The sequence below is a fragment of the Petaurus breviceps genome, unplaced genomic scaffold (genome assembly GCF_028583685.1).
Source record: "Petaurus breviceps papuanus isolate PSGF00001 unplaced genomic scaffold, PetGlider_PUasm1.0 186, whole genome shotgun sequence".
NCBI lineage: Eukaryota > Metazoa > Chordata > Mammalia > Diprotodontia > Petauridae > Petaurus > Petaurus breviceps.
This window is the reverse complement of record NW_027185798.1, coordinates 17,362,139-17,389,116: the sequence shown is the minus strand read 5'-3', so window position 1 is coordinate 17,389,116 and position 26,978 is coordinate 17,362,139. Positions and strand designations below refer to the sequence as shown.

General features: G+C 46.2%; 1 protein-coding gene across 3 annotated transcripts in view; it reads left to right on the top strand.

The window, feature by feature from the left end:
• RAP1GAP2 (RAP1 GTPase activating protein 2) overlaps nucleotides 1-26,978 on the top strand; it is a 253,579-nt gene that overhangs the window by 26,900 nt on the left and 199,701 nt on the right. For 2 of the 3 annotated variants that reach the window (XR_011168643.1, XM_069089621.1), the window contains exon 2: nucleotides 6,742-6,777. Coding sequence is in view for 2 of the 3 variants with exons in the window: in XM_069089621.1 (XP_068945722.1) it covers nucleotides 6,755-6,777 (23 nt within the window). In the remaining variant the exon portion in view is untranslated. Of the gene's footprint in view, nucleotides 1-6,741; nucleotides 6,778-12,080; nucleotides 12,265-26,978 lie in introns of those variants that run through there. The other variant, XM_069089622.1, reaches the window with a different exon arrangement.

The window sequence follows — 26,978 nt, the reverse complement described above, 5'->3', positions numbered from 1 at the left end:
GCTACTGGATCTGGATTCCTGAGCCTGCCTGGCTCCCTAGGTTCTGAGGGCTTCTCCTCCATGATCACTGAGGACCCTCTCACCTCTCTTCCTGTTCCTGCTACTTTGGGTGCCTTGGGCCCAGAACCCACTCCCTCTTTCCATGTTCTTCCCTTTCTGTTCTACAATCTGTACCCACCAGAGTGATCTGCTGCCCATGAGAGGTGGGGGTGGGAGAGAGGCAGGAGGCAAGGTTATTTACAAATGTTATATAAATGGACATATTGTTGAGTCATGTCCAGTCCAGCCCTTTATGACTTCATGGACCATATTGTCCACAGGGTTTTCTTGGTAAAGATACTGGAGGGGTTTGCCATTTCCTTCTCCATGGATTAAGGGAAACAGAGATTAAGTGACTTGCCCAGGGTCACACAGCTAGTAAATATCTGAGGCTAGATTTGAACTCAGGTCTTCCTGATTCCCAACCTATTGCTGTAACCACTGAGCCACTTAGCTGCAGTAAAAAGAAAGTTGAATTGGGAGTCAGAGGACCTGGATTTAATCCCTGCTTCTGCCTCTTAGTACCCATTTGACCTAAAATTCTTCTCTAAAATTAGGGGGTTAGACTAAGTGACCTCTAAGGTCCAGCTCCAAGACCATCATCCAAAGATTTTAATATTAATGCAGTACACATTAATATAAATTCAGGAAGAACATACCAGGATAAGGTAATCCAAAGTATGTACAAAAGAAAACTGAGTACAGATTGACTGGTACCCAAACTTGTCAAGCTTTTCACTCATTCAAGTTCCTTGAATATGAGTTCAACTGGTCAGAGGAACTTGGTTCAAATTCTGCTTTTGATACTACCTGCAGGGAGGCAGCCTGACGCAGCGGACGGAGCTTACTAGCTGTGTGACCCTGGGCAAGGCAGCCACTGGTCATTTTGTGGACCTGTGTTCTGCACTCTTGCAACATTGTTTTCCTTAGTATCATTTTGGGTATTGTGAAAATTGTTCTCTTGGTCCTGCTCCCTTCATTCTGCATCAATTGACCTTAGTCTTCCCATGGTTCTCTGAACTCTTGATAATTGGCATTTCCTATGGCACAGTAATATGGCATCACATTCCCAGACTGCAATTTGTCCAGCCACCCTTCAACTGACATGCACCCACCTTCCTCCTAGTTCTTTGCTACTACTGGAAATATTTTTATGTGGGACCTTTCCCCAACTCTGGCCTCCTTTGGAACCCTAGTCCTGGTATAGCCTGACCAAAGGTCACAAAGAGTTGAATGGCTTTTCCAGGATAGTTCTCAATGACTTTCCAGAACAGTCAGACCAATACACCACTCCAGTTGTGAATTAGGGTTAGGGTTATTGCTATGCCTATGGTCCTGCTTGGAATAGTACACTAACCTTCTCACTTCTCTCTCTGCCTCCAATCTAGCTTTCCCAGAGCTGCCAAATAATCTATCTGGTGACAGTCTGACCCTATTTTGTCTAGTAGAGGATGCATCCCTGGCAGTTAAGGTGTCTACAATAGAGCTCCAAGCTATCTTTCCAGTCATCTGGCTTTGGTACCTTCTGGTTGTGCAATCCTGAGCAAGTTATCTCAGTGCCCCAGAGAATTAAGTCTAGATGGTGTCAGCCTGCATTGGTAGAGTGACTTTCTTCACTTGGGAGTTTCCTATGCCAATGACCTCCCAGGTCCAGTCTCTCTCCCTAGCCCATTTCATGATGCCATCCAGATTGGACCCCTGGTCTCTGACCTTGGTATGTCATCTCTATCCTCTTTGCATTCACACAGGCAATGGTCTCCCCATGCCTGCAATACACTCCTCCCTCATCTCTGTCTCTTAGAATCCTTCTGTTTCTTTAAAGGCTCAGCCCAGGCTTTACTCCTCCAGGAAGCCCCTCTGGATTTCCCCAGCTGAAGGTATTTTCTCCTTCCTTCAGAAAACCTCATCTGGTTCTCTCTTTGCCCAGTGGCAAAGCTGTACATGGGTCTGGGTCGCCCTCTCCTGCCCCAGAACCAAGTAGAATGCAAGCTTTTTGAGGACAGGGATGGAATCATTTTTTTTGTCTTTGTGTCAGTAGCCATTAGCACAGTGCCTGACCCACACTAGTCCCACCTCTGATTCTTACTTGCCTTGGGTAAATCTCTTGCCTTCTTTGGACTCAGTTCTATCATCTGTAAAAGGAAGGGGTTGGATGAGGTGCCTTCTAGGTCTTACTCCATGATTCTACAAACTTAATAAATATTGGTTGAATTAAACTTAGTCTGGGTGACAGGGAAACTCATGGATCATTGATAGAAATGAATGTTCAAATGGTTTAGGGAGTGAGAGGCAGATAAGGTCAATCTTAGAGATGTGTTTGAAGCAGCTGCTGGTGGTTCAGGTAGAGAGGGTTACTGGGTAGTTAGAGATATAGCTGGAGCTCAGGAGAGAGGTCAGGGCTGGATATATGGGATTATTCCACCAAGAGGTGATGGGATGGGATGGGATGAGACTGGACCTGTGATTTTATAGGTATGGGGAATTCTTGGTGGGGAAACTCCCTCTACCAATGTAGGTCAGCCACTTCTTGGCAAATTATAGTTTTAGAGCATTTCCTGGGGGCACCGAAGTAACTGAAGGTGAAGAAACTTGCACAGAGTCACATGGGAATGACTTGAACCCAGGTCTTTTAGGCCAGCTCTCTACCCACTCACTATACTGTGTTAGGTGAGGGTTGAAAGAATGCTGGTGAATGCAGTTGAGGTAGAGAGCACAGTACAAGGTGGATTGGAGTGACATCCTTGAGCCTAGGTATCACCTAGATTTAGGATGTGGGGAAATGAGAGGATATGGGAGGGAGAGAGAACAAAGGAGATAAAGATAGAAAATGAGATGGAGGATGAGAGACACAGAGACAAGGAAGGCAGCAGAGCATGAGAACAGCTCAAGCTCACAAGTAAAATTGTGTCAAAGTCAAATGAGAAGCAGTGGGTTCCCCCCTCTACAGATGGTCTCCCAGCGGCTCCAGATGACCACTCATTGTGTAATTGTGGGTGTGGAGGAGATGCTGGGTCAGGTGAGATGCTCTGTGAGGCCCCTTTCAGTTCTGACAGTCTGTGATTCTCTGAGAGAGGTAGAGAGAAGATTGATAGAAGGCATTAGATAATGAATGACAGACTAATAGAGCAAAAGATAGAATAATAAGAGTGAATGATAGGATAATAAGAGTGAATGATAGGATAATAGAGAAGGTGAGAGCAAATAAGGGGAAGGGGAGAAAGAATCAGCTAGTACATGAGAAAGAGAAGGGGAGAGGGAGAAGAAGAGAGAATGAACTGGAAAAAGAATGAGGAGATAAGAAAGGGAAATAGACTATGAGAGGGAGAGAATAAGAAAGCAATGAGGAGTGAACAAGAGGATGAAAGAAGGAAGAAAGCAAATGGAAGAGAGGAGCGAGAAGAGAGAAAGAGGGAGAAGAAAGAGTGAGATCGAGAGAGAAAGAAGAGAAGGAAGTGAGAAACAGAAAGAGTGAGAGTGAGAGAGAGAGGGAAGACAAAGAGAGAAGAGAGAGAAGAGAAAGAGGGAAGAAAGAGTAAGAAGAGAGAAAAGAGAGAGAAGAGAGAGAGAGAGAAGGGGAAGAGAGGGAGAGGGAGAGAGGGAGGGAGGAGAGAGAGAGAAACAAACAATGCTGACTCAGTGTTTGTTTCCTGAAAGGGAAAAGGCCTACCCTCCTATCTCAGCATCTCTCCTCTGTTGAAGCCACAGGGCTCCCCACCCTCTAAAAGTGGCTAACGCTCTCCCTCATCGTGGGAACTTTGCTGTCTAGGACCGACAGACCTGGAGCAGGGTGCCTTTGTCTGGGTGGGGCTGGGAAGTGGGGAGGTTCAGGAGCCTTGGAGCCAGCTGAGTGAGGGGGCTCAGTGTGTTGAGCTTCTCCCTTGGCTGATCTGTCTGCTGTCAGATTCCTTCGTACTCAGCAGCAATGAAGTTCTTAGAAAGTCAAACAAGCAGCCAGGGGAGCAGCATTGGGGATGCTTGATGGAGTTGGGTTTTTCTCTCTACTTTGCAAGAGGCTGGTGACCAGATGGCCATGGCCCACACCCAGGCCAACAGCACCATGGAGTAAGAGTCCCAGCCCAGATTAATACTGCCTCCCCACAGTATGACCTTAGGCTAGTCGCACCTCCCACTCTTGGCCTCAATTTCCTCCTCTGTTGAATGCACAGAGCACCTCTTCTGCTCACTTAGGTGTACATGGGTGGGGCTCTGCCCCAGGGTGTGTCAACATAGCCCACCTACACTCTCTGCACAACTCTTGCCTTCATCTGAAAGTGTCTACCCTAGAGAAGGTCTAACAACCATGCACACTAATCATGATGCTTATTAGCAAAAATGGTGCTGTTACAAATTAAGACTCATCAACCAATCAATCAACAAGCATTAATTAAGCCCTTACTATATGTTAGGCACTGTGCTAAATGAGGACTGGGGGTACAAAAAGAAAGTGGAAACAACCCTTACCCTCAAGGAGCTTACACTCTAGTGATGAGAGATAACATGTAGAAATATAGATATGTGGGGTGGCTAGGTGGCACAGTGAACAGAGCACTGGCCCTGGAGTCAGAAGGACCTGAGTTCAAATGCGGCCTCAGACACTTAACACAAAAACTAGCCGTGTGACCATGGGCAAGTCACTTAACTCCAATTGCCTTCCAAATAGCAAAAAAAAAAAAAAAAGAAATATAGATATGTATGTGCAAGAGAACATGCAGAAACAGGAGCAAAGTAACTTTATGAGGAATGTTCTAGAAAGTGGGGAGGGGGGCCTGGGGAAGGCTTCCTGCAGAGGGTGGTGCTAGGGCTGTCTTGAACAGAGGAATTCTAAGAGGTGGAGGTCAAGCATAAGACCTGAGGACAATCTTGGCAAAGGCTAAAGATGAGAGAGGGATTTATCAATATTTAGAGCTCCACAATGACTGGAACATAGTAGGTACTTAATAAACTCAAGTTGATTTGTCACTATTTAGAACTCCACGGGGCGGGGGGGGGGGACAGTGAGGTGGCACAGTGAATAGCGCACTGGCTATTGAGTTCAAATCCAGCCTCAGACACTTAACACTTACTAGCTGTGTGACCTTGGGCAAGTCACTTAACCCCAATTGCCTTGCCCTCCCCCCTCCAAAAAGAAAAAAAAAGAACTCCATGGTATCTGGCACTTAGTAGGGGCTTAATAAATGTTTGATGATTAAGATTTGCCCAGGGGGGCGTATCATTTCATTTAAATGGGGCTGACCTAATGGGGACTCTCATCTGAAGGGACTCTGTCAAGGGGGGATGCTTGTCTAGGAGTGGGGGGGGGATTAGGCAGAAGGGTGTTGTCCGTTGGGGAGACCAAGTAAACTTGGGAAGTTTGCCCACTTTTTCATTTTGGGAGGGAGATTGAGGCTTCTTGCTGGCAGTGTGAAGGGATCACATATGCTAAGGGTAAAAATAGAGGCATCTGGCTGTGCTCCATGCTTCTAAGGAGGTGTAGGGAGACAGCCAGGGTAGGAGAGAAGGGGCTGGGCTAGTGTGGTGGGATAACAACCATCATGCCAGTCTGTACCAGTCAGTCTGGTTTAGGGCAGGTAAGGGTGTCTTCACTTCAAGGCTGGCCAATAGCCATTGGATTCAAGAGACATGTGACTTGATCTTAGCTGCATCTCGGGTCCAACCTCCAAACTTCCCATCTCCCAGGAAACCTTTCCTTACCAAGCAAATACGAAGAGGTCTCTGCCTTGTCAGGGCTCTTCCAACACTTCACAGTCTTTATACTTCACAGAACACTTGAAAACTCACAAGATTCCCAGCTGAAAGGAGCCTAGGAAGTTCCCTGTCTAGCTCCCTCACTTTTGAGCCCAGGGGTTGGGGAATGACTTCCCTGACTTTTCTTCCCTGAGCTTTTTCCAGGTCCTTTATGTTTTTGATGAGTGGGAGCCCCCTAATGTGTCCTCTATCTGGGGACTCATGTACAGACCTGGGATTTGAACTCAGGTCTTCTGACTCTGAAGTGAGCTATTGGTTCGCTAATTCATTCAGTCTTACATAATGGTTTTCTTTGTTTCATGTAGGTGTCTTCCCTCCCTAATCATATTGTGATCTTCTGGCAGAGATGGAGCTTTCTGCGTCCTCTGCATGGGAGATGTTCAATAAATACATGATTCGTGATGGAGATGATACCTCCAAACTCTCCATGGGGGCGGGGGCCCAGGCCATTGTTACGGTGGTGGGGTGGGGTGTGTTTGTGTGGAGAGTGAATAAGGTGAGGGAAGGAGATACCTATCTGACCGCAGGTCCTAGAAGCTGTGATTGGTGCATGCTAAGGGGGAAAAGTCGCTTCTTGTAAGGAATGTTTCCTCTTCACCTTCCCTTCCTTTGCTTCCTTGAGCAGTCTGGGAGACAGCCTTGCACAGCACAAAGTGCTACAGTCAGAACACCCGGGTTGGAATCCCGCCTTTGCCACCTATGTGTCTTTGGCTAAGTTGTTTCAGTTCCCTGGATCTGTTTCCTTATCTGCAAATTGAACGTGATGTTCTAGATGGCTCCAGAAGTGTCTGAAGTCTCTAAATCTATGGGACTTGTACCAGACAGCTCCTATGAGCCTATGGAGCTGAGAGCACATCCCAGCCTTCAGCTTTAGAATCTATCCCCACGTCCACTCCTTCTTACACCTCTGACCACAGACCCAGCCCCTTAATCCCAATTTTGTTTTTGTTTTGGCAGGATCGACAAGAACATGCTGGCCAGCCTGAAGGTCAAGTAAGTAGCTGCTTCTTCTCTGATAAAGGTCACAGGTCAAAATTTAAAGCTGAAGGGTCCTAGAATGTGCCCCTCTCCTGTTACCTCCCCCTCAGTAAACAAACAAGGAATTAAGGAATGGATTTTACCAATCCTCTGGGCTTGGAGAAGACTGAACCTAGGGAGTCCTTACTTGGCATTTCCCTTCTTGGGAAAAGGAGTGACTGGAGAGTGAGCTATAGGGACAATTGTGCTGGAGACAGCTTGAACCAGCCATCAGGACCCCTTTGTTAAATTTTCAGTGTAAGCATTTGTATCTCAGATATTGGCAAATGCTGCAAATCAGGGTCTAATCTTATGTTGTTGCTTGTTTAGAGTTAAAAAAGTGATGGAGAAAATGTTAATAATGCAGATTAAATTTAAAAGCCTGTTGTGTGTACATTTATTTTCCTGGAGAGCCAGTTGTTAAACATTTACCAGCTAGATGGAAGTTTTTAATGTCGAATATCCATGAGAAAATCCTTCCAACTATCAGCCTTTATCAAAATTGGTTCCTTTCATTTTAACTCTCCAACTAAGGCTTTTCTAGGGCTAAATTGACTTCTGGAGAGATTAACCATTCTGCCTCTAAACTTTGAGCCCTGTTTTAGGCACCGTGGGGGATGAATGTCAAGAGTACAGGGATTTTGCTGTTGCTAATGGGAAGTAGGGTAAAGATTGCCAGCTCTGTTGCCTCCAATTTCGTCTTTTCAGTTTTAGCCTGAGATGATTTGCATGACAACCATGGGCATTTTGTGGGTTGAAAGGAATCTCCTTATCCCAGGCCTGCTTGACTCCTTTGTAGTTTTGCTAAGTAGAGACCCCCAAATGTATATTCTCCATGACCTAATAAATGTAAACACGCTGGTGGGGGTTCACGTGTTATGGATTTGAATGGATGTGGATCCACTAAATACTGGTGGAGATTTGTAGGGGACCTTGTATGGGGGCTAGACGGTATGTAAAGTAGAGAAGGCAAGGGATTATAGCCACACTATCACTGGGGAAATGGACCACATAACTGATAAATGACTTTGGATGACTTAGGAAAAGACTTATCATCAGTTGCAAGGCAACATCCTACAAATTGAGCATGAGAGAAGCAAAGGGTGACATGGGTACAGTAGTGGAAGCTTTGAACCCTGTTTTGAAGATAAAAAGGGCCTCTGGTCTCCTTTCCATTTGTACATATCAGGGGATCAATTCCTATCTTGACTCCAGTGAGCAGCTGAAGTGGTAAACAAAGTCTGTGATTCCCCACCTCTGCCACCGCCAAGTGACTGTCACTGAGGGGGCAACAATTTGGCAGGGGTTGGGACTTGCTGGAGCGTCTGACACTAAAGGTGGGCTATCATGGGCTGAACTCCAGGGACACCCTTCCCTTCTGGCTATACCTGCTTTTGGAATAGCTTCTCAGGTAACTCACATGAGGTACAAAGGTTTGGACTGCCAGACTGACCAGTTTATTTCATTAGTGTTAATAGGACAATCATTACCTCTTTTGTCCAGCATCCAAGGCCTTGGTCCCTAACTCCTTAGCTTTATGGAATAACAGAATTTCACAATTGGGAGGAACTTCAGTGGCCACCTGGTCTCATCCCACAGCTGGACCAGAAGCCCTTCTACATCATACCCAGCAAATGAGCATCAGGTGTGTCTGACCACCTCAAGTGAGAGAGAACTCTCCACCTCCCCAGGCAGCCCCTTCAATTTTGGACAGCTCCCAGTCTGAGGACCTCAGTGTTGTATCTGCCTCTACAATTACCATTGCTCCTGGTTCAGGCTTAGGCCCAAGAGGAATCCTAATGCCTTTCCCACCAGAAAACCTTCAGATACTTGAAGACAGGGATCCCTCATAAGTCTTTCTTTTCAGGGGGAATTCAGAAGCTTTTGAGGAATTTAGAGAGAGTTGGCATTCCAGGAATTGTTTATGATGCCCACTAGTCAGACTACCTAGGATGAGAGTTCTTCATGGAGTACATGGACCCCTGAAGGGTCAGTGGATAGATTTCAGGAAGTCTGTGAATTTGGATGAGAAAAAAAAAAAACAACTCAAAGGCCACCAGAGGCTTTATCCAAATCTTCCCTTTTTCTAGCTTATGTCACCTTGGACAGGTTTCCCAGACTTGGTTTCCTCCTTTGCAATATGAAGGATTATGCTATAAAAGAGAGAGCATGGGATTTAAAGTTACAGGACCTGGGCTAGAGTCCCAGTGCTGTTATCTGTTAGCTGTGTGATCAGGGATAAGCCACCAGTCCCTCTTTGAGCCTCTGTTTACTCCTTTGTAAAATGAGGGGTTCTTTATGGTGCTTTCCAGGTCTAGATAGAGAGGTTCCTATGATCATCTTCTTGTGGGAAAGTGACTGTAGTCAGCCTGAGGGAGAAGGGAATCTGAGTGATTAACCAAGCATTTATTAAGCACCCACTGTGTTCCAGGTACTGTGCAGTGTGATTTACAAACATTGTCTCATTTAATCCTCACAACACTCCTATGAGGTAGGTGCTGTAATGATCCTCATTTTCAGTTGAGGAAACTGAGGCAAACAAGGGTTAAGTGACTTCCTCAGGATCACACAGCTAGTAGGTGTCTGAGACTAGCTTTGAACTTGGGTTTTCCTGGCTCCACGCCCAGAACTCTATTCACTGTACCATCTAGTTGCCTCCCCAGCTCCCTCCCCAACCCTGAAATCTCTGGACTGTCAGACATCTGACTGGAAGGTATCCAAGTCAGGTCCAGATCAGTTTTGTGAAGGCGGGAGGAGAAGACAGTCCTGGTTTGGAAGAAGGGTGTGGGCATGTTCCTAATCTGTCCTCCTTCCCTGGGGAGACCAAAAGCATGAACTGTCCTCTCTGGAAGTCCAGTCTTGAGACGGGGGCTGTGAGGTGCCCTCTTTGGTTGCTGCCCTCCCCCTCCCCCTCCCACTTTCCTTATTTCATTTTACCAAAGCATGACATGTCTGTTCACTTCATGTGTGGTAGATGGAGGTCTCAGAGTGAGGAAATCTAGTGAATCACATGCCTCTGCTACTAGCTGGTTGACCCTTGTGCTGGTTGAACTTGTGGCCTCTCTGAGGTTCAGTTTTCTCATGTCCAAAATGGAGAGGTGGTATGGGATTGGACTCAGTGACCTCAAAGTTCCCTTTTGACTGGAAATACTTGATTCCTTGTGCTAGGCTGGGTAGCTTTGCTTTTTTCCCAGAGACAATTGAACTGCTAACCTGGGCATAAGGATGTGGAGGGCTCAGACCCTGATCAGGATTCATGGCCCACTGATGGTTGGTACACAGTGTACCATCTTCCAAGAAAGAGAATTCTTGGATTTCTAGGGATTTTTCTTTCTAGGGAGAGCACAGAAAGGACTTAGCCAGGAGAGTAACTGGCCATAGGCCTAGGAGCTGGGGTGAGTCTGTTCTTTTGAGCCTTAATGGGAGAGGAAGCAGCAGTGGCCTGCCTTCCCAAGGACAGAATCAGTCACTCTCTCTCTGTCTTGGTCTCTGGGGCCCTGCTGTTGACTGCTTAGGCTCTTACATGAAAGTTCTAACAGTCTGCCTATGAGGGGGAAGGGAGAGAAAGAGAAATGGGAAGCTGGAGGCCCCCACCTCTGGCCTGACAGACATCTGACTACTGCTTGCCAAAAGCTATGGTCGGTCCTGGATCAGGTTTATGAAGTTGGGAGGGCAATTTTGATTTGGAAAATTGGTTGGGCCACCTGTGGGATACAGTGATTCCAGGCTGTTGAATGTTTTCTCTGTCTCTGTCTCTCTCTCTCTCTCTGTGTCTTCTCCTCTCTCTGTCTCTGTCTCTCTTCTCCTCTCTCTCTCCCTCTCTCTGTCTCTGTCTCTGTCTCTCTCTGTCTCTGTCTCTCTCTGTGTCTCTCTTCTCCTCTGTCTCTCATCTCCTCTCTGTCTGTCTGTCTCTGTCTCTCTTCTCCTCTCTCTCTTCTCCTCTCTGTCTCCCTCTCTCTGTCTCTCTTCTCCTCCCTGTTTTTCTCTCTGTCTGTCTCTCTCCTCCTCTCTCTCTCTCTGTCTCTCTGATTCTCTCCACCCCTATGAGATCTCTCCTCATGAAATCCAGAGGCTCCATGCTGGGCCCTCATGGGGCTGGGCTGGTGGTTTACAGGTAGGAGGCAAAGTCAATTCTTAAATTCTGGAGGGAAACACACCCTGTGATGAAACACCCCCCCTCTGGAATGACCCTCCAAGTCCTTGAATTCTCCAGGCTGGGGATCATGTTAATGGGAGAGCTGGGGAACCTGGCAGCTGTGGTAGAAGAGGCTAAGGACCTGGGGCTCAAAGGCTATCTGCTAATTTATTATCTGCATGACCTTGGGTAAATCACTTAACCTTCCTAGGCCTCAGTGTCCTCTCTAAAATGAAGGGATGGATTAGACATCCTCTGAGGTCCCTTCCAACTCTGAATCCCTGTGGACTTACAGTGCTACTGTGGTTTCAGTGGGGATAGGATCTGTTCCCTCCCCCCTTCTCCTTTCTCCTCTCTTTTCCCTCTTCTCTCCTCTATTCTTTCTCTTTTCTTGCTCCTTTCTTCTCTTTCCTTCTCTTTCTTTTCTTCTCTCATCTCCCCTTTATTCTCTTTTCTTTCTCCTTTCTTCTCTCTCTGTTCTCCTCTCCTTCCTTCTCTCTTTTCTTTCCTTTTTCCTCCCTCTTCCCTGTCTCCTATCTCTCCCAGCCTTCCACAGGAAAGGAGATGCAAAGGGAGTGGCAGGCTTCATGGGAAATTTGAGCTCCTCAGCTGTCTGGGAAGGAGGGGTGGGAGAACCCAGGCACTGAGAAAACACAGAGCCTCACATGACCTCACGGGGCAGAAGGGAAGCAATGGGGGCAGAAAGCTGGCTTTTCTTTCTTGGGTCCAGGGGCAACCTGGAGCCTCGACCCTCTCATTCTGTAGCCACAGAACTGGTTAGATTCTCCAAGAGCCCCTGCTTCTAAGATGAGCTTTTAGACAAGGCCAAGCCTGAGCTATAGAGGCTGAGTAAGAAGTGACCAGGCCTTTTTCTGGATGGTGTCTTTCCTAGGTGGCCCTAAGTGTGCAAAGAGATGTGTGTGTGTGTGTGTGTGTGCATCTCTACATGTATGTGCAGGACTCATGTGTGACTGCTTATCCCTCATTCAGGTGCACACATGTTGTGCACACACTCCTGGGTGTATGGGGCTGGATTCTGCTTTCCCTCGTTCCTATGGTAACCAGGAATATGTCTGTTAAGAGACTTGTAGTCCCTGGGAGGGAGAGGCTGCTGAGGCAGCCCCAGCTCGAGCCTGGGATTGGGCTGTGGGCTGACTTCATTAGCCAGAGCCGAGCCGAGCCGAGCTGAGCTGAGCTGAGCTGGGGACGACAGACACACCTGGGGGGTGGGGCAGATCTCCCACTGAGCTCTCCCACAGCAAACTCTATCAGCTCTGTCCTGCTGGGTCCCCCCTCTCTCCAACCTCCACCATGCCAAGGAAGCTCTGGTGAGTTTTTCTTTAACCTTCCTGATAGAGAGACCAGCTCTGGGAAGAGTCTGTCTCTTTTCTGACTTCTCGCTCCTCAAGTGGCGTGCATGGTTACAGGTGGACCGCCACCAAAGGGTCGCTGAGGAAGTGCCACTGGGGATTGGTCCAGAGGTCAGGGTGGGCTTTGCTTGGGGGGGAGATTTGGAAGGGCTTTCAAGTGACCTGTGGTCAGTGTGAGATAGAGATAACTCCACAGGCCCTGGAAGCTGACCTCCTTTCTTCTTTCTCATTCTTGTTTCATTCTTCCCTTCCTTGCTCTAAGGCCAGATGAAAAGGATGTCTTTGTGCCAAGTACCCTGAGAGGGAAGGTTAATCCCACGTCTTTGATCTGGAGGGGCTGTCCCCACATACATGTAGGGGAGAGAAATGGGAGAGGGAGGGACCTTTAACTTTCGACCTGACCCAGGGATTTCCATTTATCAGGGCTTAATGTGGATATTTGGAAATAGAAGCTTCCCTATTTTTGATTAATTGTTATTGATTCAAATGGGTCAGTATACCCACCTATACCCAGGCAGTGTTGGTATGGGGGACCATACCAACATCAGGAAGAGTCCTGAATTTGGAGTCAGATTTCATGTACTGGCTTGCTGTTGAACTACCAGTGTGACCTTGGGCAGCTCATTTTCTTCTGGGCCTGTTTCCTCCCCTATAAAATGAAGGATCATAGATTTAGAGTGAAAGGCATCTTGGAGGCCTCTTCATTTAAGATGTGAAGACACTGAGGGTCAGAGAGGATACATTACTTGCCATTACTTATACAGTTACAAAGTGTCGGAGGCAGGATTAGAATCCAGGCCTCTCTGTGTCCAGGGTGTGCATTTCCTCTCACTACACCTTTCGACATCTCTAGATGGCCTCTGAGGTTCCCCCAGCCCTAGTTCTCTGCTGTTATGAGATGACCTTTCAGACCTCTTCTGCCTTCCAATCCAGTGATCTCCTCAGTTGCCCCCCTTCCCCTGACCTTGTCACCTCAGCCTTGAAACACGCCTTTCTCCCACTTTTCTGTCTCCTGTGGGCTCTCCTTTCTCCCCAGTCACCTGCTTGTGCTGAGAGTTGCCTTTTAGGTAGCTTTGTGTACTTGTATAGACAGCAGGGAGGTGGCTGGGCCTTGGGTGAGATGGACAGTGGACCATCAGGGCTTGAGTCGGGGGAGAAGATGGGGATTGGGTCAGTGTTGGAAGTCCTTTGACTTTGGGGAAGAAGGTCATCAGATCATAGGTCAGAGACTTAGATCAGAGGTCACAGACTTAGATCTGGAAATGACCCTTGGTTCAGGAGCCATTTGGTTCAGCCCTTTCGTTTTACAGAGTAGGAAATGGACCCAGAGTCAAAGTGACTTGTTCCAGGTCATACAGGAGAAAGTCTTCTGAGTCTTTCAATTATAAGGTCTGGAGCAAGTTCTGGAGCAAGCCCCTGAACTAAGCAGCAGAGTCCTAGATGAATTAGAACAGTGACCTGGGTCTCACCTCTAACCACTACTCCTCTCCACCAGCTGCCATACCCATCAAGCCTCATTATTTCCAGAGCACCTGGCCCATGGCAATTGTTCCAGACCTTCACTACCTTCCTCAAGTCCCCCAGACATCTTATTACATGGGGGCATGTCCTAGGAACAGAGCCTCATAAGGTCATCAGGGGATTTAACTAGATTGACCTGGTTTGGTGGGAGACATACTATGAAGACTGGGTATAGTGGGGATGTTGGGCTGGATATTGAATGTGGCCTTTCCTGCATACCCCTGCCCCAATCCACTGGACCTCCCCCACTGGCCTGACCCTCCCACTTGACGTTCCTCTGGAACCCTCAGGGAGGAAGAGGGTGCTTGGGTAACTAATGGCCTCATTCAGTCCCACTGCATTTAGTGGATCCTGGGACCCCTGACTCTTCTGCACCTGTTCTGGGAGGCAGAGGTACTGCTTTGCTCCCTCTGTGTCCTCTCTCATCCCTAGCAGCTCTGAAGCTTCACTGGGCTCTTCAGGGGGTTGTTGCATTTTTTTCTCTCCCACCCCCTACATCTCCTTGGGGGACCATATGTAGGACAGGGCTGGTGAGAGTGTGCTTCTATTTGCGTCCCCAATGTGTGGCTATGGCACAGTGCCCGCCTGCCAACCGACTCGCCAGGGGGTGGAGGGAGGAGAGGGGGTGTTGGGAGAACATGGTGTGCTGCCCCCACCCCCTGAGTTGGGAAGCAGATCTCCCCAGGAGCTGCTTCTCCCTGTGTCCGAGCTGGGGACGGTAGGGGGTGGTGGTGTGGAGATGGTACCCATGGGTGACGGGTTGGGTCAGAACAACCCGTCATTCTTCAGGGTCTCCAGAGGCTTGGGGATTCATGGGGGTGAGGCCTGTGGCTTGTTGGAGGGGAAGACTTGTAGCTGATCTTTAACGTCTGGGCCACCTTTGGCTGGGAAGCTAGCTGATAGCTTAGAAGAATGGAGACTGAGGAGTGGGTGTGGCTGGGTCTGGGGGGCACAGGCAGGGGCTGCTTCTGGCTGAATCGGTTGCTGGAGCTTCAGGGAGAGAGATGAGGATGATGCTCTCTGCCAAATCCTCGAGATAGGCCGGGTGACTTTAAAATGTCCGGATCTTGGGGGGCGGCTAGGCAGCGCAGTGAACAGAACACCAGCCCTGGAGTCAGGAGGACCTGAGTTCAAATCCGGCCTTAGAACACAAAAAAAACTAGCCATGTGACCTTGGGCAAGTCACTTAACCCCAATTGCCCTCCAAAAAGCAAAAAAATTGTCCAGATCAGAGCCTCCCTCCTCTCTAATTCCTGTGTTTTTCACACTTCAGTTCACAAAGGCCAAGGCAGATAGTTCAATATAGCGGAAAAGGTCCTGACTTTGGAATTAGGAGCCCCGGATTCAAATGTGAGTCAGATGATTATATGCAATACTGCCTTTGAGCAATCAATTAATCCACAAGCATTTATTCAATACCTACTGTATGCCAAGAGAGGCAACATTGTCTAGTGAATAGAAAGTCTACCTTGAAGTTAGGAAGACCTTCAAATCCTGCATCTCACATATACTGCTGTTACCCTGGGCAAGTAATTTTTAGTTTCTCTACTATAAAATTAAGGTCAGTGGCTAGCATGCTTAGCCTAGAGTCAGGAAGACTCATCTTCCTGAGTTCAAATCTACCCTCTGATACTTATTAGCTCTGTGGTCCTGGATAAGTCACATAGCCCTGTTTGCCTCAGTTTCCTAGTCTGTCAAATGAGCTGGAGAAGGAAATGGCAAACCACTCCAGTATCTCTGCCAAGAAAACTCCAGATGGGGTCTGGAAGTCAGACATGATTGAAATGACTGAACAACAATGACAACAAACTCTAAAATGAAAAAATTGGACTTGGTAACCTCAAAGGCCCCTTCCATTTATAAATCTCTGACCCCATGAGCTCCCAATATGTAATTATGCTATTATAATCGACTAAACTGTGTCACTCTGGGCAGCTCTCCATGGTTAATCTCTTAGCCACCTGCTGCCTTGGTACAGAAAGTTCTCTCACTTGGATATTTCTTATTCAAAAAAGAAAATCCCAGGTGTAGCTCATCTCTGCCCAGTTATATATTGGATAGTGGGGGTGTGAATTAAAAATGGTCAGTTCCTAAGTTCAAGGAGGTTACAGTCACTTCCCCTCTCTGGGCCTCAGTTTCCCCCTCTATAAAACAAGGGGCTGGATTTGATGGCCTCTGAGAGCCCTTCCAGTTCTAGAGCCAGGGTCCTGTGCCCAACCTAATACCCTCAGGCTGCAGTTTCAGGTTAGACGCCCTCCAGGCCAGTTGGGCCCCTTTCTTGGTCCAGTGAAACCTCTGGACCCCTTTTCTCAGAATTATATTTTAAATGCATAAAATAAAATACATAGGGTTACAAAGGAAACAAAGCAAATTCAAATACAGTTATTCAAATAGAAAAAAAAAAACGTTTGCAGACGCAGGTTAAGAACCCCTGCTGGGTCTAGTCTAACATTCTCATTTTAGAGACTGGGAGCCTGAGGCCAAGAGAGAGGTGGTGATTTGTCCAAAGTCACACAGCCAGTTAGTGAGAGAGCTTTGGCTTTGGCCACCAAGCCTGGCATGCCTGCCCAGGTGGGAAGTGAGGACAGAAGCAGGTATGCAGTAAGGTTCTCGGAAAACAGTTGCTCATTTCCCCCCACCTGGGTGTTTTGCTCGTGGCTCCTCTGTCCTAGCCCTCAGTCTGGGCTGAGCCAGGAGCTGAGCACAGGTAACCACAGACCTCGGCCCCACCCAGTGTCTCTGCACCCACCCCTCCCTCCTACGGGGCCTGGGCCTGTGGAGTTGCCAGCTCATTGTGAGAGGGCGTGCCCACGGAAATCCGTGCTGGGCAGCCTGAAGCAGCCACATAACGGATTTTGAGAGCTCTGTCCCAAGAGGCTGGGGGAACACCTCCTACCACGCCTTGCGCAGTCCCCTGGGGATTCTGCCCCCAAGCTGGTGGAGGAAAAGCCTTGCAGGAGCCTAGGAGGCTTGGCTGGAAATGACCTTTGGCTGGTTACCAGGGCTTGGAAACAGGGCTCAAAGGGCTTTTTTCAACCCCTCCCAGCTGGGTCTGTTAGCTCCCTTCCCCCTCCCCCCTCCCTTCTCCCTCCCCTTTCTATTTGCCAGGTGCATGTGGTACAAGGTGTTATTTACCTTTCACACCCGAATAGAAGTTTAGATTAGAGCCTTTGCACCTTAGAGGTCACTTCCTCAGACCTCAGGTGTTTATTCAAACAGGGGGGGAAACCCAAGCCTAAGCGGTTACCTGACTTGGCCAGGGTTGCAGGAGTGTTACCAGGGGTGTAACTGACAGAGTCAGGACTCAAATCCATATTCTGTCACCCACAAATTAGCTGTCAGAGCTGGGAGGGGCCTTAGAACATAGAACAGGATAGTCAGGGCTGGTAGGAACCTCACAGCATCGACTGTCATAGCTGGGAATGGGCCTTAGGACATAGAATGTTGGACTTGGTAAGGATATTAGAGTATACAATGTCAAAGGGGAGGGGCCTTAAAGAATCCGTTCTCAGTGTGGTCCTCAAGTCCCCTGGTGGCAGCAGGGGTGGGGCGGGGGGAAGGTTTGAGACCCTTTCACAGGGAGTCCAGGAGATCAAATCTATTTTCATCATAATACTAAGACTTCATTTCTAATACAATAAATGCTTTTTTTAATTTGCTATTTATTTTTAAACTTAAAAAAATGTTTTTTAAATTCTTTCCCTCCCCTCCCTCTCCCTCCTCCACCCATTGAGAAGGCAAGCAATATGCTATCAATTATACACATGTTCTTGTTCAGTAGTTTTCAGCTGTCTTCGTGACCCCGTTTGGGCTTTCCTTGGTAAAGATATTGGAGCAGTTTGCCATTTCCTTCTCCAGTTCATTTGACAGATGACGAAACTGAGAGAGAGTGAAATGACTTGCCCAGAGCCACATAGCCAGTAAGGGTCTGAGGCTGGATTTGAATTAATGAAGATAAGTATTCCTGAATCTAGGTCCAGTACTCTATCCACTGCACTAATTATTATACATGTGAAATCATAGGAAACATATTTCAATATTAGCCATGTGGCCAAAAAAGGCAAGAAAAATAAAATGAAAAAATGATGCTTCAATCTGCACTCTCTCTGGAGCACTTTTCATCACGAGTCCTTTGGAATTGTCCTGTATCACTGTATTGATCAGAGTAGCTAAGTCTTTCACAGTCTATCATTACAGTATTGCTGTTACTGCATACAATATTTTCCTGATTCTGCTCTCTTTACTTTGCATCAGTTCGTATGAGTCTTCACAGGTTTTTCTGTAATTATCCCCTTCATAATTTCTTAAAGCACAATATTATTTCTTTATAATCATACACTGCAACTTGTTCAGACATTTTCCAGTTGATGGGCATCCTCCCAATTTCCAGTTCTTTGTCAATACAAAAAAAAAACCTGCCATAAATATTTTTGTATATATGGGTCCTTTTTCTTTTCTTTTAATCTATTTGGGGGTACAGACCAAATAGTGTTATTACTTGGTCCAAGGGTATGCCCTTTGGGCAAAGTTCCAAGTTGTTCTCCACAATGGTTGGACCAGTTCACAACTCCACCACCAATGCATTGGTGTCCCTATTTTCCCACATCCACTCCAGCATTTGTCATTTTCCTTTCCTGTCATTTGAGGTGAAAACTTAGAGTTGTTTTAATTTGTATTTCTCTATAGTGAGTTAGAGCATTTTTATATGACTATCAATAGTTTTGATTTCTTTTTCTGAAAACTCACTGTTCATATCCTTTGACCATTTGTCAGTTGGGGAATGGCTCTCATTTTTATAAATTTGACTCAGTTCCTTATATATTTGGGAAAAGAGGACTTTATCAGAGATACTTGCTGTAAAATTTTATTGATATTACTTCAGTACCTTTTAGCAAAATCTAGTTTCCCTGATTATCTCTTAATTAGGTCTATTTTTGCTTTTGCTTTGTCTGAGATCATGATTGCACTTCTTGCCTTTTTTCCCATCAGCTAAAGCATAGATTCTGTTCCAGTCCCTTAAGTATAGTAAATATCGGAAGATATAACCTGAATAAACAAAGGCTCTTGTTTGGGGGGAAACCTTAGTTACCTCAGAAAACCTTGGTAAATTTTAAGAGTGTGAAGGGGTCCTGAGATCAAAAATTCTGAGAGCTCCTGCCTTTGAGCATAGACTGTCATCTGGAGGTAACCTTAAAACATAGAACATAGAATACTCACGTCAGAAGATTTCACAGCATAGATACCAGAAGTAGGAGATGCCTTAGATCTCAACTAGTCTCAACTAGTAATTGTAGATTTGGAGCATGAAAGGGTCACCCTTACTGCCATCAAGTCCACTTTTTAAATGTAAATTGTTTTTTCATTTATAGGGCAGTCCTTATCCTTCCACCCCAACACACAGAGAAAATGCAGAAAACACATCCCAGACTCCCAGTAGCTCATAAAGCATCGGTACACTTCTCCTCTTTCTTCCAGCTCCCCCCAGGGCCCTGTGCAATACCCCAGACTCATGCTGCCACTCTGCTTTGGACTGTTCTTGGAATTGAAGGAATTTGGTGTTGCTAGTGAGGCTCTTTCCCCTGCTTTCATTCCAGCGAGATCCGCTTTCACCTGTGTGCTAACCTCCAGACTTCTGCCAACTTTCTAATTTTATAGGTGAAGAAACTGAGGCCTGGATAGGTTTGCCCAGAGTTGCACATCTTTAAAATGCCCTGAGTCACATTTGAACCTAGATCTTCCTGGACCCAAGTCCATGACCCTAATAAGCCTTGTACCACATTGTCTTTTGATTTCAAGCCCTTCATTTTACACTATCAGGAACTAAGGGTAATTAAGGGGTAATGACTTGCTTATGACTGGTCAATGGCAGAGCAGAGCATTGGAATTTATTGTTGTTCAAGTCGTTTTGGTCATATCTGACTCCCCATCCATCCAACAATGCCCTGTGTTCCTGCTTCCCAACTGAGTATACATACACACAGACACATGGGCACCAATACAGATCTGCACCTTTGTATTGATGCTGACACACAAGGACAGATATGTATGCATATGATACTCACAGATGACCATGCTGGGACATACACGTACATACGTGTTGGTTATGTAAACACTGTGTCCTCAGATGGCTTTCTGAGAAGCCAGCTCTTTTCTCTGAGCTCAGGGGGGGACCTGGTACTCCACCAAGGCCCAGGGTCCCCTTGTTTCCATAGCAACAACAATGCAGGAGCTCGAATTGGAAGGATGAACACCTGCAGGTGTGCAAGCTGGGGTGAGGTGGGGAGAGAGCCTAAGGGGGAGGGCAGGTAAGAAATGGAAGTTAAAAAGATAATCACCAGCTCATGAAGCTGGTAAATGGTCCCATTCTGGAGATAATGAATCCTTCTGGGCTCGAACTCCCTGTCCTTTCTCACCTACTCACTTTTCAGGCAGGTGTTTTCTTAGAATCCCTTGATATATTTGTGGCTTCTGGTAGCAGAGGGTGTGTGTGTGTGTGTGTGTGTGTGTGTGTGTGTGTGTGTGTGTGTGTGTGTGTGTGTGTGTAATAGGAAAGCATGGTCATGGGCAGGAAAGACACTTTTTGGATTCTGCTATGCTCCAGACCACCTGAGAGATTGTGGCCCTGTCCATTCACACTCCCCCACACATAGAATGGGCAGTCACATCTTGAACTGAGAAAACCATCCAGTTTCTGACTCTTCTTCATGGGCCATGAACTGTTACAGACAGAAGGGATCTTGGGGATTGATTGATTATCCAGTCTAAATTTCTCATTGTCTAGAACAGAAAACAGGCCCAGAGAGGTTAGTTAGTGGCTGAGATGGTCTTAGAACTCAGGTGTTCTGCTTCCCAGATGGCTCTTTCTATCACTTTGCACTGTTTCTAGCTGTCTTTAGGGTACGGTGAATAGGGGTGGCTGTTTGCATCTAGTATCTTGAATCTCTCTCCCCTCCACCCACCCTAACCCGTCCTTGTTTGAGTAATAAGTCTGCAGATGGCAGAGAATATGGCTCTGAGCTGGGGGGGGGGGGGCTGGTACTATGGTGCTAAAATACTTAAGGGTTCACTCTTTACAGTGACCAAGGCAAAGCCTTTTCCTCCTCCCATGTTTCTGCCCGTCAGGTGGCAGCGTGTTCCAGCCTGCCATGAAGAGAATAATCCATTCTTCATGGAGAGTGGTTGGAGTCCAAAAGCCCCTTTCTATCATGATCCAGTCAGTGGAAAGAGAACTAGGTCAGAAGTACGTGCCTAGGGTGAAATCCTCCTCCAGCACTGAACTACCTGTATGAATCTGGGGAAGACACAACCTCCCTTCCTCAGTTTCCCTAGTTGTAGAATGAAAGCATTGAACGAGATTGCCTCTGAGTTCGTTTGTGGCTCCATGTTTGACCCTAGAGCCTGCCCATGCTTCCCCATAACATACACACACACACACACACACACACACACACATACACGCCATGAGGGCTGTAAATAGATCAGAAGAAGGGTCTCCAAGTATAAGCTGGAAAAGTGACTGGATGGTGAAGACAGAAGCCGGGGGCAGGAAATTCAGAGCTCAGAAAGAAATTTTTCCACCCGGCACTAGTCACCAGCCTGATGGGCTGACTTCCGAACTTCAGCTTTCCCCATTCTTCTGATCCTTACCTGCCCGCCCCGCCCCGCCCCCGGGCCATCTTCTCACCTTCTCCTAATCCAAACACCTGTTGCTGCTCGTCCTTTTCTTTACAGCTTTCTCCTGTTATTGTCATTACTTTAAGGCTTTGGGGATTTATTTTCCCTTTTTGTCTTGGTGGATTGAAATGCTCTTTTCTTCCAGTTTTCAATAGGATAAGCATCCTTGCCTCACGTGCTCTCCCTGCCTGCTTCTGAGGGCCTGGTGGTCTACACTCTTTGAACAGATTGACCTTAGGTTGCCACGGTGGGAAGCCAGCCCCTAGGGTCTCCTTTCTTGGTCCCAAGACTGCCTTCCATTCTAGCAACAGGGACGGGGATGGGGATGGGGTGTTGGGCCCAAAGATACTCTAAGACACCCAGCAGGACAAAAGGTGGGGTCAGAGTTGTGTTAGATCACGACCACTAGGTGGAGCTGGGGATGTGTACTCCACCTGAGTCTCCATATTCCCGGCTGCCTTCAGTTTTTCTTAGGCTAATGGGAGTGGGGAGAATGGAGTGATGTGAGATGGGAGGGAAGAAGGAGAGAGGGTGAAGGGAGGAAGTCTCAGCCCTCCTGGTCCCTCCTCCACAGCCATCTTCCAAGGGTGTCTATAATCCTTTGGTTTACTTTCATTCCCATTATGGGGAGGCAAAGTGGAAATGGTCTAACTCTTCCTTTTAGACCATGCTGATTCAAGGTCACTTCCTGGGGAGATTGGAGTTCCAAGGGAGAATGAGATGCAGGGAACCCTTGCTATTGGCTTTAAGACTTTTTAAGCCTTTCACCAGAATAGCTTCCTAGCAGATAGAGAGATGAATAGATAATAATAGGTCGATGAATAAATAGATAGATAGATACATGGACATATGGATGGACGGATGGATAGATAGATGGATTTTTGTGGTTGTTCAGTCATCTCAGTTATGTCTAACTCTCCATGACCCCATTTTGGAGTTTTTTTTTTGGCAAAGATACTGGAGTGGTTTGCCATTTCCTTCTCCAGCTCATTTGACAGATGAGGAAACTGAGACAGAGGGTGAAGTGACTTGCCCAGGGTCACACAGCTAGGAAGTGTCTATGGCTGGATTTAACTCAGAAGGACGAGTCTTCCTGACTGCACACCCAACGCTCTATCCACTGCACCACTTAGCTTCCCTAAACAGATTCATGGATAGATATATGTATAGAAAGATAAATGGCTGGATAAATAGGTGGATAGATAGGTGGTTAGATGGATAGATAGATTGGTAGATAGAGAAATAGATAAATGGATGAATACATAGGTGGATTAAAAGTATTTAAATATTTGCTGTGTATCCGGCAATCGTTTCTAAGCCTTCCTTGATCTTAGACTCTCAGACTTGAGGCTGATTATGTTATGGCGTCAGCTCACATTTAGATATCAATTTAAGGTTTGCAAAGTACAAAGGGAGACAGCATGGGGGTAGGAGGAGAGTGTGCAGGATGCAGATTATTGGATTTGAAGTAAGAAGACCTAGGATCAAATCCTGACTCTGATGTTTTTTGCTTATGTGATCTTGGGCAAGCCTCAGTTTCCTCATCTGTAAAATGAGGGGGTTGGATGAGATAGCATCTAAGGTTCTTTCTAGGTCTGAATCTGATCCTATGACCTTAAGTCATGTAACCTCTTTGGGCCTCAGTTTCCTCATCTGAAAAATGAGGAACTTGAATTAGATGAGCTCTGAATCCATCATCCTGTGTTTTCCTCACTGTGAAGCAGCATAAATATTACTATCCCATTTTAGAGATGAGGAAATAGAAGTTCAGGCAGATGGTCTGACTGCCTGTGGGTCAGTGTAGTAGATGGGATTTAAACTTTAGTCTCTTTTGATTTCAAATCCAGTGCCCTTGGAGGCAGATGACTCTTGAATCCCAACTCTCCGATTTATCTACTGTGTGACCTTGGACAAGTCACTTTAGGTCTCTAGGCTTCCCTTCCCACAAATGTAAAATGAGGGGATTTTGAGACCACAGAATCTCTAGGTTGGAAGAAACCTCAGAGGATCCATGGACCTGAATGGGAATCCCTTTCTGCATCCTTTGACAAGTGGTCATCCAGTCTGTGAGCTGTGGCCCATGGAGTCTTCTGACTTTTCTTGTTTCCTGAGCCTGTTTTGATACATTTGCAGATTCTTTCTCTGCCTTCTGCTCATCTGCCATGACTTACTGCCCTGATTATGCACCTGTTTCTCGTTTTCTATCCTAAATAACAATGGCTCATGTTTCTATAAATTTGACAAAGCACTTTGTAGCCCCATTTTACAGATGGTGAAACTGTGGCCAAGAAAACAGAAATGACTTGTCCAGGGTCACACAGCTCATTGAGAGTCAGAGCTGGGAATCAAACCTAGGTGTCATGACAGACTGGAAATACCTTGAAGACAGGGACTGTGCATCCTTAGTGCCTGGCACATAGTAGGGGTATAATAGATATTTGATTGGTTGGCTTTTTGACTCTTCTCTGGTGACTCACCGCTGCCATACTTCCTTCTCATCTTTGTTTGCCATGTGTTATATACTGTAAGGTTGGATTTTCCAGGTGAATTTGTGAGAAAATAGAGCCTAAAAATTAAAAAGTAAATATATCAGGATGTTATCATTAGAAATGAATGTAAGAGTAGGAGAGGTGGCATGGTGTTCAGGTTAATGGGATGACTGAAGAGTTGGGAAGACCTGAGTTCAAGTCTTTGCTTTGATAGGGACTAGTTCTGTGACCATGGCATGTCACTGAATTTATTAGTTCCACAGGCAACTCTCTAAATCTCTAAGATAGAGCTGATTTGCTGAGGTAGAGGGAAGGAGTTTTCATGCTGGGAGTTTCCCATGCTAATGACATAGTCAAGAGGAAGCAAGGAAAGAAGGAAGGAAAAAAAGACGACCACCATGATCCTTCAAATTCCAAAGTTATCCCACCTATGTAGTACAGTTCCCTATCTTAGGTAGGGCTATGATCTCTAGGCTGGGAGGCCCCAATCTCAGCCATCAACAGCAGCTGGTCCCCACATGGCACCCCAAAATATGATGTTTTCCATCTCTAGAACTATCCTCCTCACCTTTGCCAATTGGGGATTGAATTCATTGGTTTACCCTACAGTCCCAGGATAATTCTTGGCTAACCAGGAAGCCTCTGGATTCAAGAAGGGCCTCTAAATGGGGGACAGAGGTAGGGCTATGAGTATTTTACCTATGTTATTTCAGGATCACTTCCTAGAGCTTCAGAGTGAGGAAGAGACTAGAAAGGACAGTCACACACATTGGAAGTTTCTCCTGCTCCCTTAAAATTAGGATAAAACCTAGAAATACCCAAAAAGGCCCTAGTGTTGCAAGGAGTATTTGTAGGAACAATGAAGAGCAAAGGTTTCCCACTGAATAAACATACATGTAGCCCTACCTACAGACACAGACAGACACAGGCACAGACACAGACTCAGAAACAATATCATGCACCGAGAATCCCATATTGATTCCTGAGATACATCTCATAGAGATACACACTGAGTCACATGCAGAGGTACCCAGGCTTGTACTACACTACCAAAGACACAGCAACACAAAGAGCCTGTGGTCAGGAAGACCTGAGTTCAAATCTTGCCTTAGACATTTAAACTCTCTGTGCCATATTTTCCTGATCTGTAAAATGGAAATATTAAGAGAAATCCCGGGGTTGTTGTGAGGGTCAGGTGAGTTAATGTCTGTAAAGTACTTTGCAAACCTTAAAACACTTTATAAATGCTCACTGTTACTATTATCTCTCCCAAGTAGAATCATAGCATCACACACAGAATCATGGACACATGATGGGGACACAAACAGAATCTTTAAAAACATTTCTTTTTCTATGATGAATTTGATAAACAAGAACATTTCCATTTATAGAGTATAGATAAAAGAGAACTGTATACGAAGCTGACAGTCTCTATTATATGTAGCTTTTCTTTTCTTTGGGTATATATTGCATTTAACCGGTTAGTTCCAATACTGTCCTGCTGATCTGTGTCTCCTTCTGATATCCTTCTGCTCCATTATGCAAACACAATCTTGTAAGTAGTGGGTGATTTCACTGGGACATGGTGTGACCCCAGCATTGTTGTTAGATCATGAGATTTCTCACTTCTTCCTTAGGTCCCTGAGAAGTAAGGTAGCTTTCTTTCTCCATACTAAAATAGGGAGAGAGAGAGAGACAGAGAGAAAGAGAGAGAGAGAGACAGAGACAGAGAGAGAGAGAGAGAGATACAGAGAGAGAGACAGAGAGAGACAGAGAGAGAGAGAGACAGAGAGAGAGAGACAGAGAGAGAGAGACAGAGAGAGAGAGAGACAGAGACAGAGACAGAGACAGAGAGAGACAGAGAGACAGAGACAGAGAGACAGAGAGAGAGAGAGAGAGAGAGAGACAGAGAAAGATGGAGATAGAGACAGAGACACAGAGAGATAGACACAGACACAGAGGGAGAGTTGGACAGAGACAGACATAGTGAAGAAGAGATAGAGCTCTGATTGTGTCCACATAGAAGACATTTGCTATTGTCAGTACTCCCTCCCTTCTCTTCTTTCCTCTTCTCTTCCTTCCTCTCCTCTCATACTCCTTCAGTCTCTCTCTTTTTCTTTGCTTTTTGGAGGGGGGAGGGCAGAGCAATTGGGGTTAAATGACTTGCCCAAGGTCACACGGCTAGTTAGTGTGAGTGTGTCTGAGTGTCTGAGGCCTGATTTGAACTCAGGTCCTCCTGACTCCAGGGCCGGTGCTCTATTCACTAGGCAAACTAGCCACCCCCATTACTCCTTCGGTCTCAGTCAATAAATCAATGGACTGATGAGTTCATTACTGGCCACCCACTCTGTCTCTGTCCCTAACTTTAGGGCTGTGTTCTAGAAGAATATTTATAAGTTAGTTGCTCCAAATTTGAGACATATTTTCCTGAAGAAACTATTATAAGAGGTGGTGAGATTCCCTGGTCAACCTCAGAAGCCTGTTTAATACTGGCTTTAGTGTTTTATGGATTTTCGATTTCACTCCACCAACAATACAGTTCTTGATGCTTTGATGATTTAATAGATGACTTTTGAGACTTATTAAAGGTGAAAAATGTAGACCTTTGCAACCAACCTGGTGATCATCCTCTCTAAACTTAGTCTATTCCCAAACCTTTCCATCTTGGTAGATTTTGCCTTGCCGGAGTCTGGGTTCTTCTTCTAGAGAACTCTCAATGTAGCATGATGAGGCAACCTCTTTAGATAAGTCCTAATTAACCCAATATTGATAAAAGATTTCACAGTTACAATGAAAAACGGTTAGAAAATAACACTACCATAGTATTGCTAATTAAGCAGAATAGCTAAACAAGATATTGGGCAAGAAATAGTTCATTTGGAGGAAGGTAGGTGGTGTGATGGATGAAGTACTGGCCCTGGAGTCAGGAGGATCTGAGTTCAAATCCAGTCTCAGACACTTACTAGCTGCATGACCCTGGACAAGTCA